At 46.5% G+C, this 13,298-nt stretch overlaps 2 protein-coding genes across 7 annotated transcripts in view; one reads left to right on the forward strand and one right to left on the reverse strand.

Annotated features, from left to right (window-relative positions):
• LOC120959480 (rap1 GTPase-activating protein 1) overlaps positions 1 to 13,298 on the reverse strand; it is a 160,320-nt gene that overhangs the window by 136,617 nt on the left and 10,405 nt on the right. For 3 of the 5 annotated variants that reach the window (XM_049609697.1, XM_049609694.1, XM_049609696.1), the window contains exon 2: positions 8,126 to 8,689. In XM_049609697.1, coding sequence (XP_049465654.1) covers positions 8,126 to 8,385 — 260 coding nt within the window. In that variant the 5' untranslated portion in view covers positions 8,386 to 8,689. Of the gene's footprint in view, positions 1 to 8,125; positions 9,569 to 13,298 lie in introns of all 5 variants that reach the window. The other 2 variants (XM_049609695.1, XM_049609698.1) reach the window with 2 other exon arrangements.
• The window catches only part of LOC120957351 (cytochrome c-2), a 138,869-nt gene that overhangs the window by 104,087 nt on the left and 21,484 nt on the right, over positions 1 to 13,298 (forward strand). The gene's annotated exons all lie outside the window — the stretch shown is intronic.

Below are 13,298 nucleotides of genomic sequence, written 5' to 3' on the forward strand. Positions count from 1 at the left end.
ATGTCTCTTCTTTACGGTGGGATGAAATTATTGCTCGCATCATTCAAATCTGAGAGGTTTTTTTTGCTGCTTTTTAGAGAAAGATCTTAGACCCATTGCTATTGCCAGGGAATAACCACGGGAGTGTTATATTTTGGGAAAAGAATTTTACAACATCTGCGTTAGACGTTTTTCACTCTGCAAGACTGCCCGTGACGCAATGGGAAATTCGGAGCATTTACACACACATTCAGAAGCTGAGTTTTCCTTCACTACAATGAACCAAGGTGGAGTTTGTTGGTTTGGTTGTAAAATTTCGCAAACTCATGCCTGTTTTTTTGTGTGCAACATCGAAACACGCCTTACGTTGTATAATGAAATGATGGCGCCCAATTGTTGTTGCCCCAAACGCTATTAAGAGTTAGATCATGTGAACGATGACGGCAGTTCGCCAATTCGCAATTACACCACCAGCAGCTCCTCTGCTGTCGCATATATATTAAACGGGTACCCGTTTATGATCCACGTCCGTCTAAACGGGACCGTTTTTCGCTGGGAGGTGCCACCCAAACTACCACCCCAAGTTACGTGAGGGACACACGGGACAATCTTGGGAAGTAATGGTACCATTATGCTAAGCGTTCGCCGTTTTACATTATTGTTTACATTATTCTCCACCTCTCTGAATACTCCTAACGGGGTGCAATAGTGTCGCTTTTCCCAAATGAAAACGTTCCAATTATGGTTCAACCTCCACAGTCAGCATTGGGCAGTATGCCGAATGCATCGTAAATCATGCAAAAAAACAGCCGCTCCATACAGCAACCTTCTTAAAGACCCACAACGAATGATAGATTGATCTGTCACTTTTGTTCGAGGCACGCCGGAGGAACAAAATTCTCGACCCAACAGCTCATTACACAGCTCGACCCAATTCTTGCCAATGCACTCCACGAACAGTGGACACCAAACTATTTCCCACCATCATTTAAAGCAGGCGAAGAAACCCTCCCTCAACCAGCCGCATTGATATTGCCGCACAGAGTCATGAATTTCGGCTAAAATGTGTGAACCTCCCTCCTCCACACGCGTTTTGGAAACGGCCTGGCGTGATTGTTTAAGAGGGCCATCCATCGAAAATACAGTGTGTGTGTGTCTCGCTCCCTTTGTTGGAGCTAAAAAAGTGAAACTTTTCAAATGACAGTAACGCACACACCACATAGCAAACGCTACTGGAAAGATCTGGAAACGTGTCGGGTACTACCAAATCGTACTAACTTGCAATTACTTACCCGGCAACGGTCACCACACTTTCATAATCGTGGTGTGTACGGGGCCGAAGTGGTGGCACAAATTTATGAAAACATTCGGGGGCATTGGTCCTATTGCGCCAAAACCAAGACGTACCATCCCGAATCACGAATCAAAGTTTGGTGGCGATCCATCGCGAACGCACCACAGTCCACAGTCCCACTTTTCTACGATTCGATTTCAAATTGCTTCAGCCACACTCTTCTGCAACGCCCGATTTTTTTTCCTTCTCTCGATTGCTATTGTAGTTTAAATGAAAACAAACAATTTTTGATTCCACTTCTTGCTGCCCGGCTTTTTCTCCCTCGCTCTCTGGCAATGCGCATCCAATCGTCTAGCGCCGTCGTCCGTACGCCGCGTAACTTCATTGAAACAAGCACTTCGCGCGCACCAGAAGAAGGCGCAATCCCGGCGCCCTTTGTCGGGCCACTTTGTCCGGCTTGTGAGTGCTGGGACGGTGAATTCGAATAAATTCTTCGCTAGAACACAAATAAATAAGCGTCTCCCAATGACGCCATGACTTGCTTGCAATTGGGTTGATTGCTGCGGCCGCAGCAAACACTTTAGCTCTAAAAATGCATTTGTTCCCGGTTTGCAGTTAAACACTCTGCTGTTCCACTTCATTTGTGTTCGGTGGGTGGAGAAGTGGGCTGAGGAATGTTGTTGGGAGTGCACTAAGGCAAGGGGGTCTGTTTCCACTTCTGCTACTCCCAAACAAACCCCAAATTGATTCCGAAGAGCAGGGAAACAGAAAAACGAAGAGAAAATCCCATTAGAATGTTGGAAGTTCTATTTTCCGATGGTCTGTTCTCTCTCTAACTGTAACATCGCAACATCTTCCGAGTGACCGAGCGAGTGACCGTTATCGTTGAGGCACTCTTACCCCCGCACTCGATGCAAATCGACCCCATCGACCATAAGGAAATGGGTATGCCAAGCAACAGTGTTTGGAAAATGTATTCATATACCCAAGAAACTCTCGGCTGCCTTGCTACTACAAATGCCAAACTATCAACAAGTCTCGACGAGCGCGTCTTGACTCTTGTTGTACCCACTCTGTGCCCCACATGCTCCGGTGGAACCGAAGGCGTGCTGAACGGGAAATATCAAGCGCAAACGATGATGGGAGGAAAAATAAATACATTTCCCTTTCTTTCCCTAATTTCTGCTACTCGCCCAGTCCCAGGCCGAAGCGGGGAATAGTCTCACGGAATCGAAAATCAATGTAGGAGTAAAAAAACAGGGGCCGAAATGGGTGTTTTGAGGGCAAAAGAAACCAAAACAAACATACACTATCTGTTCCATTTTTGTTGCCGCTCTGCTGCTGCTTCCCATTAAAAGTCCCGATTCCAGGGGCAATTTCCAGACAGAACTCAGAACCTACGCCAGAACTTCCGATACGCGCTCGCACCACACAAACATATGTTTGCTGTTATCTTTTCTCGGGCTCTCTGGTGTGCGTTTTCGAAAGCAAACCTAGAAGTTCATCCCAGAAGAAGACTCTTCATCGCTCTCACGCACACACAGAAAGCATGCACTCTTTATAGATCTTGAAAGAGTCATCCTTCCAGAGCCCGAGCGTTAAAAGGGGCAAACTTTGTTGCAGTTCCAATTTGGTGGGATTTTACAAACAACTGACTTCTTCCCTTTTTTGCTACATTGAAATGCGCCACAGTAGACGATCTTGTTTGTGGTGGAAAGCAGTCAACAGTTTGCTCTGGGTTGCACACACTGTTGCGCAAAATGTAAAAACCGCATCATGATAACGTTGAGATGCGGTTTAAACTTCCAGCTTAACGAGGTTCCTCGACTCTTACCCAAACAGTCCCAAGAACACACAGACGAATCGAATGGTTGCCCCTATGCACATTTGTTTTCTCTCCTTCCCTCATGATGCTCCTCACTTAAATAGCAAACACATGTAGTCGAGAGGACATAAATATTTAACTCTGCCCGAAAATGCAATCGTTTCACGTCATCAACACACACTGCAACCGAAGGGCGCTGCAGCAAACGGGGCCCTTTTGTTTGTTGCTTTTTCCATTCGAAGATAAAGAAAGCAGTGCATAAAACCTACCACACAGGCACACACACAGCGGCGGATTGGAGGGTTCAAGGCAGGATAATTTCCCAAACGAAACGGCTCGACGCGAACAGCGACGACGAACAAACAACAACAACACGGCCGACCCTCCAGAAAATCTTGGAACGTTTCCCGCAAACACCAACAAGCGTGCCCTTCGAGAATGTTTTGCTTATCTGCGAAAGTAAATAAATTGAACTTCCATCAAGCAATGGCAAAAATGCGTCCATTCGCCGATAAACACCCAGCTCGCCACCGTCAGGCCAGGACAGGCAAGGAGCTCGAGCATCGTTGTGTAGGCAAATTTCAACTGTGTTTACAGTATCTTGCCCGCCCTGCCGACGATACTGCAAGGTTTTTCCGCCTGCCCAAAAGCCGTTGCAAACGATCGAATGACAGGGTCAAGAAACATGGCGCACACAAACTAACCAGAGCTTCAGGGTTTGCTGGAATGTGTGCGACGCATGAAAGGAAGCTACTAAAAATCGATTCCGAGTATACACTACCCCATCGATGACGTAGGGATATATTTGGCACCGGCACTAGGAGGAGTAAAACGCGAGATTGTTCCATTGCGTAAATAAATATTTTTGTAAAGCCCGGGATACACTTTTCTCCCGGCTAACATTCTCCCAACCACTTCTCCCGATTGCCGAATTTCCGAAACTAGTTTGTGGAGGGTTTTCCTTTTGCACAGATTGCGTCCACGGTCGTGAACCGTTTCGAGTTTCGATGACGTCAATCCACAACGGCCACAACGGTGTGTGTGTGTGGCTTACCGTTTCAAAGTTTGATGTATTACCGGGCCCATTCTCATTCTTGTGCAGCATTTTTGACAAGGGTACAATCAAACCGTACCCCAAAAAACCGCACAAGCCACAAGGAAAAGCCGGTACAACCAATCTGATGATGAATCGATTCATATCCACTGAAGGGATGGAGTGGAAAGCTGCTGGCAGCAAGTGTGCCTCGTTCCACTCTTTAAACACATCCTAATACCTCGCGCTAATCTACATTTATCGAACATGCAGGACGAGATTGACGTTTCTCGTGAAGACCCCGGAATAAAGTCACCCACAGCTGAGCGGAAGCCAGCCTCCGCCGGATCACAAAAAACCACACCGAGGAGAGCGAAAGTACAGGGAACGTATCAGGAACAGGAGAGGGGGGGAAGGGATTGTTTCCACTTCCGCACGGAGAAAATGGAAAACCAATCCCGACATCCTCGGGGCAGCCTGCTCGCCGCCCCATCTCGCACACGGAGCTTACACGGGGGCTAAGCCACGGTAAAAAGCTAACCGTTCGCATATACCACTTTGCTTATGCTGATTTGTCGGTGAATAATAAATAATGTTCTGCTGGGCGATGCTGTTGGTCGTGCGAGCCGTGCAAAAAGTTGCCCGTGTACCGGTGGGAAAACCGGGGCCAGCAAAAATCAACACAAAAGCGAAGCGAGATTGCCTTCGGGAATGGGAACGATAGCGCAGAAGTCGTTGGAGATGGGAAAAGCGGAACCGAATCTTTAAACATGAGAATATTATGCTATTTTTCAGGACGAGAGAAGCCCTCGTTTTGTCTTCGCCTGATTTGCCGCCCAAAACATCGTCCCCGGTGGGGGAGTTTCCTGTTGCTCGGAAGTACCTAATGGGTTAAATTATTATGAGCTAATAAATTTTCTTCTCGAAAAGTAAGCGAGAGAGACGGTTTTATGGAGCTTACGGGGATTAAAATTGATTTTACGTCAGGAATTGTTCTAGAACACATTACCCGGGTTTTATTTATTGGTATTTTAACGACCCGTTTCAAACCCGCTTCGATGGTAAAGACGGCAGGTGGGAGGCTAGTGTGGATACGCGCCCGTCGTCAGTTCGAGACTTAAAATGAAGGGGAGCTAAATAATCTTTAAAAATCAAAATTCTGATCGAAAATGATAACAGGTAGGTAGTTGGAATGTAGGATTAAGGATCTCGTGTACTACCAACAGAGAAGAAGAAGAAGAAGAAGAAGAAGAGCACATATCTTGTTACGAAAATCGTAACGAATCAACAAACTTTTCCACAAGCAGCCCCCCATGATTGACGATCGAAATAAAATTAAATTCACCGATAAAAACAGACAAGAGTGACGACCACCGCTCCGATCCAATCACATACAAAACAGCACATCAACGCGCACGCTTACTGCTCTCTATTTGCCACCTGCAGCGTGTGATTGAAACGTTTTACTCCTCTGCGCCCAAACACCACCACCGGTTCGCTCTGTTGTGTGCTGCGTGTGCGAATCTAGTGTCTGTCAAAAAAAAATGTTCATCTGCACATGCTTTTATCCTGCCATTGCATCAAGAGAAGAAAAAAAATCTAGAGGCACCCAGAGGGAAAGGACTCTCCACCAACTCACCCAGCGATAACATGGGGTGGCGAAATTGATTTCTGGCACCGCTGTGTGCCAATAAGTCTGTGTGCGGGGTCGACAACCAACGAGCAGACCAAAACATCCGCCACATCAACAAGCAGCAGCAGCAGCAGCAGTGGTAGCCGCAAAAAAAAACAAAAGCGCTGCAACACTAGCGCGACAGATAAACACTTCCCCAATAGCAAAACCAGCTGGTCATGGTGCCCCCGGGGCGATTGGGGAACCGCACCCTAGGGCCTCCCAATTTGACACTTGTTGCTTTTTTTCGCTCCCCGTACGCAGAATACCAAACCGATTTTCAAACGGTAAAATAATGAACTACGAGCTTGCAGAGATGGGTCAGTGGAATGGACCGTGAAACTGAGGCCGCCCTTGGCACAAAACACCAGCCGCCCCCCAGTAGAACAAATAAACACGGTTTCGGTGGTGTGTCAACTTCAGGACACACGGCTGGGGTATGTTTATTTTCCATCATTCTCGAGCTACCAATCGGTTCGCCGATACGTTTGCTTTGTATGATTGAGACCATCACAGAAAGCAACCACCAACGTCACCCTGTGATGTGATTCCATGCTCGATTGTGCTCGCCGTTGAAGCGAGAAGCAGAGAAGAAGCTACCAGAAGAAGAAAAAATACACAACCTGCCGGATGATCTAATCCATCACTAATAAGAGAAACATCACGCATTCAGTAGCTGACAGACGCGGTCGGAGCGTGCTGAAACGCCGTGTTGTCAATCAAACGGGCTGCTTTCAGAAGATTGTGGTGCCTCCCGTGCCGAGCATAAAGGCCTCATCCTTTCCCCCAATCGATGCCTATCGGGAGCCGATATCGAAGCTAATGGATTAATCTCGTCAAACTACTATTTTGACGCCTCTTTCCAGAAGGTAATGGATTGAAGAATTAGCAAATATCTCTGCTTCGGCTGTTTGAGACAATGACCGTATCCCGCATTCCTTTCAAAAACTGATGCTGATGGCTTTGATGTCCTAACACAACCACAAAACCTTATTCTACCTTTGATCCACTAGACAACTGGAAAAGCCTATATTATGTGGCTTTGTATACAAAAACAATGTCGGCAAACGCAATCGCTTCATTTACACACCCCCACTCGGCATCGTGTGATCGACACCTTTTGGTTCATTCGCCCGTCCCGATACGCCGCATTTCGCCTGATTGACGTATTGAGCCCGGTAAATGGGTGTAGATTAAAACAAACTAGCGTCTAATAATTATGTATTTAACTCGAACGTGCAGTTAAAACCATACCACCACCGCTACACTCCAAATGAGCCTTGCAATCATTACCACCTCCGCCCTCTAGCCAGTCGCACACTTTCTCTTTCTCCTGCCCGAGTGCTGCGCGCGCTTCCTCGTCTCGGGCATCCGCTGTGCCCTGGGCCGGGGGCTCTGCTAGCGATGATTATTTCTCGTATTAAGGCACGAAATTTGCCATCGGTTTCGGTTATTGCACCTTGACGCGAAATTGTACTTGCACCGAGGTGTGATATGGGAGTGTTGGGTGTACCGGAGAGTTTGGATTCATTTTCATAGATTTTGATAAATTCATTTCTCCAACGCTTTTTGAAGTTCTAGTTCAGAAGAATTTTCGAGGGTTAGATAACTCTAACCCGTCATAACTAAAACCCCTGTTAATATCTGCTGTAAAATCTTAAGCCCTATTCCTCAATAGAGCATCTTAGGAGGGTTTGAAGTCAAGGATCTCAAAACACATTTAGTAAGCCTACAAACCAATAAACAATAGTCTCCATAAGCCTGGATAATACTGGTTCTAATCCTCAAGAATAAACAAAAATCCTTTGCTACTCTTGTCATGTAAACAGTGCATCACTTTTCAAGATTACTTTAGCGACGTCATGTCTTTTGATACGCATCTCCAGTCAGCTTCAGTCTTGTAGTACTTCAGATATTAAAGAGAGCTTTAATACAGAGATTGATGCCTATCTGCCTAAAGGCTGTAGATTAACAAACCACCTCGGAACCTTATCATATAATATAATTCCTTAAAACGACCTATCCAGAGTAAGTTAAGAATAAGTAAATGCTAATATCATCCTTAGCAATGATGTTTACAACAGCGTTGAATTCCCCAGAAATGTCTGGACCTCAACAGTACAGACTTTTCGTTATACCTAATCAATATAAGTTATGACCGAAAACATCTTTTCTACAAACATTTCGATAAACCCGCAAAGAGAAACCACCTCCATCATAACATTATTGCTTTTCCACTCAAACTCAAAACATTACCCCGCTCCTGAGTGTTACATATGCAAAACAAATCCCCATAGCACAGCGATCTGCGAAAACACTTACCCTTGTGGTGATAAGCGTGAGCTCCGATTAAGGCTGCGCGTTTCATCGTCCGCTCCAGCGCCACCCGACGTCGAAGAACCTTTCGATGCGATCGGGCTAAGATTGGCACTACCCGGTCTGGAGCTGCCGTCCGCTAACGGCCCACCAGGTGACAGCGCACCGGCACCCCGGCCAGCTCCGCCACTGTGCCGCTGATCATCAGCATCGTCGATTACGTTCTCGTTCGTCACGATCTGTTCGAGCATTTGTATTTTCAACATTTTCACGTATGTATTTGGTTTAGCTTGGTGAAGACTTTCCCTCCCGTGTGAGAGATGTGAGGTGGAAACTTCTTCGTCTTCTTCTTCCTCTTCTTCACGGTGATCACCTCAATCAATCATCTGAGGCAGGTAGATATTGGGATGATTATGAAGCTACGGACACCGTAGTCGTTTTCCACAGACTGGACACTAACACACAAACACACAGCCAGGGGTTGGATATTTCACACTACACTTTTTCGCTCCCTACCCCTCGCTGTGGGGCACATACACGCACACATACATTTAGAAACACGTACACGGTCTGGGAAGAAGAAGAGCAATTGAAATTAGTAATACGGTTTTGGGTCGCGCAGCACCTTCTCCCCCTATCGGCCAATTTCACGGCTACACACCCACAGAAACAGACAGCGCAGTACACTATTGCACACCAACAAACCAATTTTGGAGTAATTTTCCCCACACTTAACGCCACCTCCCCCTACCCCCGGTTCGAACCGATTTTCCGATACTTTTCTTTGCAATTTTTCGAAACCCCTGCTCTGGCACACTCACACAATCTCACTCGCGTGGGGTTAACAAGATCGGCCACAGTGGGACACAGAACGATCGACGTCTGGATGTTTCTTTTTTCACCTCGTTACAATTACATTCCAACACGCGTCTTGAACCGCCACCCACTACGGCTACGGCTCGACGAAGTTGGCGTACTCGCGTCACGTTTTGGTTCGACTTTTCCACTGCCAAGTACCGCAGTACACCTCACCCGCACGATGCGCGCATCCGTTTCACATTCGTCTCTTGTCTTGTGGTTGTGCATTAATTATTGTTGCACTGCACTTTCATTTCACCTCCACTGGCAATGCCACTGGGGCCCGTCGAGTCGTCACAACGGTTGGCGCAGTTGCGTATTGCGTTACGCCAGCCTGAAAAAAAAACCTGCGCCGCACCGAAACGTTACCACCTATTTGTCCATCAATCAGCGCCGGCGAAGGACACACACATCGAAGATGACGATGATGGCAGTTTTCCAAAATTTTACTCTACTCTCCAATCAAACCAGAGGCATAGATCGAAACCTTCGCCTGGGTGTAATTTGGTACCAGCCGGAAGTTTGCATCCTTTCCAAGTGGCCAGAGCTAAAGCCTTCTATGCTTTAAGTCCTCTAGAGGTAGCACAGTCACTGTGGAGGGGAAAAAAGAGAATAAAAAGGCTTATTATTACACGCTGTTCATGACGCTTTATGAGCTCTACGATGGGCAGTGAAATCCAGCACAGAAATTACGACAAATTGAACCATAAATTTAATTTAAACGCGCCTATTCAAACACTCCTCCAAAGCCTCGAATCGGTGATGAGCGAACGAGATAAATCAATCCAACCGGAGTGTGTGCTCTTATGGGAAATGAGATTAATTTAACGTTCGTTTGTGTTCGACTCCTCCAAAGCCTCCCTCTCTTCCTGCAATGTGCCTGAGATGCGACGAGATTTGGTTCATTACCTGATTTCGACTTTTCCTTCCCCCCAAAAAGCTCTTACGGCGGAAGAAATGTGTGTCGTCTCTTGATACGAAAAAACACCCCGAAAGACGTAATTTAGACGCACGGAAACCAACTTTCTACTGTGCCTAATTCCATCCGCAGCAACAGCAGCTCTTCAAAATGTATCGACCGTCAAGACATTGATCGAGACGATCGAGACGTTCCGAGACCGTCGAGCTTGAGGAGAAGATCATCACTTTTCACACCCTTTTGGGTGGACAAACGAAGCGACACATCTTCTTTTTTACTATCTATTGGGTATCGGTAGTGGTATTAGTGTGTTCCTATGAAGCGATCAATCATATCTGGGCCCATTTAGTTCCGCCTCGTCCACAACTTTGTGCGGGGGTTCATCGAATGGCCTCACTCGGACTTGGAGCATCCAACTTGAAAGCGTCTCCCAAAAGGTGCGGTTGTCGAACGCTTCAACTTTCGGCAGACGCACCCACAACAACAACACAATCGCTAGACACACACTCAAACACCCACACCTACCAGCATAAAAAAGGCACAGACAGGAAAACGCGTTTCACGCATCGGCAGTATCGAAAGTAAGACCCATAAATTATCTGCTCGTTGTTACAAATGCCTTTTTCTTGAGCGTGGCGCGCAGCCAGCGTGCCTTCTTCAAAGTAGCCATTTAAAGCGACAGTCGCCCTGCGAAAAGAGACACCGCCAAAGACCTTGATAAGGCAGGCAGACGCGCAAAGAGTGTCTAATTTGTTGCACAATCCGCATGGTCCCCCAGCCCTGGTGATAACGTGATTGTGATTCTAATTCATTTGACGGTCTATATTGTTGCTTCTTATGTACATTCTGACGATTAACACATTCCATGAAGCTGTCTTAATCTCATTTGCAAAATGTGGCCCGGACTCGCTCCACCCCCCCCCTCCCCCCCCCCCCCCCCTCCAGGTTAGACAGATTTGGGGAGGCTACTACAACCAATCTCCGGAACGCGCGATTAATTCCCAAACGCAAAATAAACACAATTTAACAAATCACCATCATTCGCACGAATGCGCCTGGGGACCATCTTTCAATGCGCGGTCTGCTGCGGTCGTGTGCTTTGTTATTCTTCTCATTTCTACTGCCCTACTGGTTCATGTTGTATTTGATGATCACATCTCATAAAAACCCACGCCTTCTAAACACCTCATGTTTTTGCCGTTGTCTTACTAACACAACCCCCTCCCCCCCCCACCATTCCTGGTCCAACGCTGACGATCTAGTTTATGCTCTACGATTTCGTGGGAGAATGAATGGACGATCCGTGGCACACAACAATGCGCCACAACCGTTTCGGACTGAACAGATTGCTTGATGCTCCAACCCAACAAAACAGTCAACGCTTCATCTTCATCCACGCAAAGGTTTTTGTTATGTTTTACATGAAAAGGTGAATTTGGCCAAACACCGAAACTCATCCACACCCCCAGCTTTTTTTGGTTGGATGTTTCTTTTTTTCCCTTCTTCGCTCTCTTTTGCTCAAGCTGTGACTTCTTGCTGTATCTGTAATTTCCCCAAAAAAAACCTCAAACAAACGTTGCTGAACACGCAACCTAGAGACTGTTGACTCAATGTCACGGGAGTGGATGTTTGTTAGCAGCACGGCGATGATGAGATAAACCACATCGACCAGTGGCTTGCAGACCAGATTAGCACTTGAAAGGAGATCAGCCGATCGATTGGAGTGTGCAATATTATAGGAGTACAAAATAGAGAGTAAGCGTGTATCTCTGTCGGTCACTGTCTGCAAACGACTTCAGACAACTTTGACGATCGCAGATCTGATCAACAGTGTGTTGATGTTGGAGATGTTGGGCGTCTGTTTAGCCGATGATGGTTCTGTGATGTTTCTGTTTACCGCCGCTTCAAGAGGTAGTGATTATGATTTTATGGGAATTTCGAGCGCACAAGGCCAGGTTCAATCCGTGGGTGGTGGTGAAGGTAAAGATGAAAATTGGAGCACAGATCACGAGGAAAATAGGTCAAGGCTTTTACGTCTTACTTTCATCACACTGCGTGAAGCTATTCAATACATTAGTTTTTCTTCTTTGGAAAACCTGTTGGAGGGAAGATCCAAAGAATTCATCTCTTCATGATCAAAGAACCAATTTACGAACAGGTCTTGGGGTTTTGTATTACCCAAGAATGATGTGGATACTTGGGATCTTGGAATTGAGAAAACTTTTGCAATTTCCCCTCAACTATTTCGCACCAAATGAAACAGATCTTGGAAAAAAGGTTCTTGATTTGTATCTCCTATGAGACGGCCGAGCAAAGATGTAACTAATTCCTCCTCCGCCAGGTAGCTAAGGTTGTGGATTACACATCTCAGATAACTTCCAATGTGACATGAGCCGTCACACAACTACGTACTTCATTAGAATTCAGTAAATGGTGAAATGGAGTTCCTTTTTCTGGAATCCCCCCAAAGTTGCTATTCCGCTTTCAATTTTATCATCTTTTTATTCTCCCCTAAATCACACCTTGCACTCTCAAGGACTTCCGGGTAATCCACAACAAAACAAAACACGTCAACGTAACCCACTATATCTCTCTCTGCGAATGCTTTCACCCCCTCCAGTACAGAGGAAAAAACCAGCATGGGAAGTTGATGGATGAGGATTTAGATGCCGTACATACCGGACCGACCGACCTTCCGTGGGTGTCCCGACCCAACCGACCTACGAACAAAAATTTCCTTTCACTCCTGCGTGAAAAGCTTCCGCTTCCGTTTTTTAATCCCGCCGGTGTGCTCTACCAGCAAACTGTTTTTTTTTTTTTTTTTGCTTCAATTTCCCTGTCCATCTCTCCCTCTTTCATCACCGTCGTAACATGCTTCAAAAAACAATTGAAAAGTTCTGCCACCTGTCGAGCATTTGCCTCAGCAGTCACTGTTGGAGGTTGTCCGGGACTCCTCCCACCTACCTTCCGGTGGTGGTCTTATTTCTCTTCGGGATCTAATTTAAAATTAATTAAGCAATCCCATCCTAACAAAACTACACCTCCCTTCGCTTCCCCGGGGCTCCCCATGGTTGTCGTTGCTGACGCACCCGGGGACCAAAGGTCACATCCTGTCACAATCTCCCAAACACGTCCGGCCACGACTCCCTCTTGTTCTTTCCCCTCTAAACACAAACCTCATCTCCACATTAACGCCAACCGCGCTTTAACTCATGGTTCTCGTGGTTCTCTAGCCAGCGCTTGTTGGGGTAGCATTTTCAGCGGTTTTCGCAATGAATACGGCCTTGAGTTGCAAAACCGACGTCCGACGACTGTACAGAGAACCCTTTCCTCCCCCCCGGCCACAGTAGCAGTAAGTGACGTGCAGCTTGGTTTTAACGCCCTCCCACAAACAAAACCATT

This window comes from Anopheles coluzzii, chromosome 3 (genome assembly GCF_943734685.1).
Source record: "Anopheles coluzzii chromosome 3, AcolN3, whole genome shotgun sequence".
Taxonomy (NCBI): Eukaryota; Metazoa; Arthropoda; class Insecta; order Diptera; family Culicidae; genus Anopheles; species Anopheles coluzzii.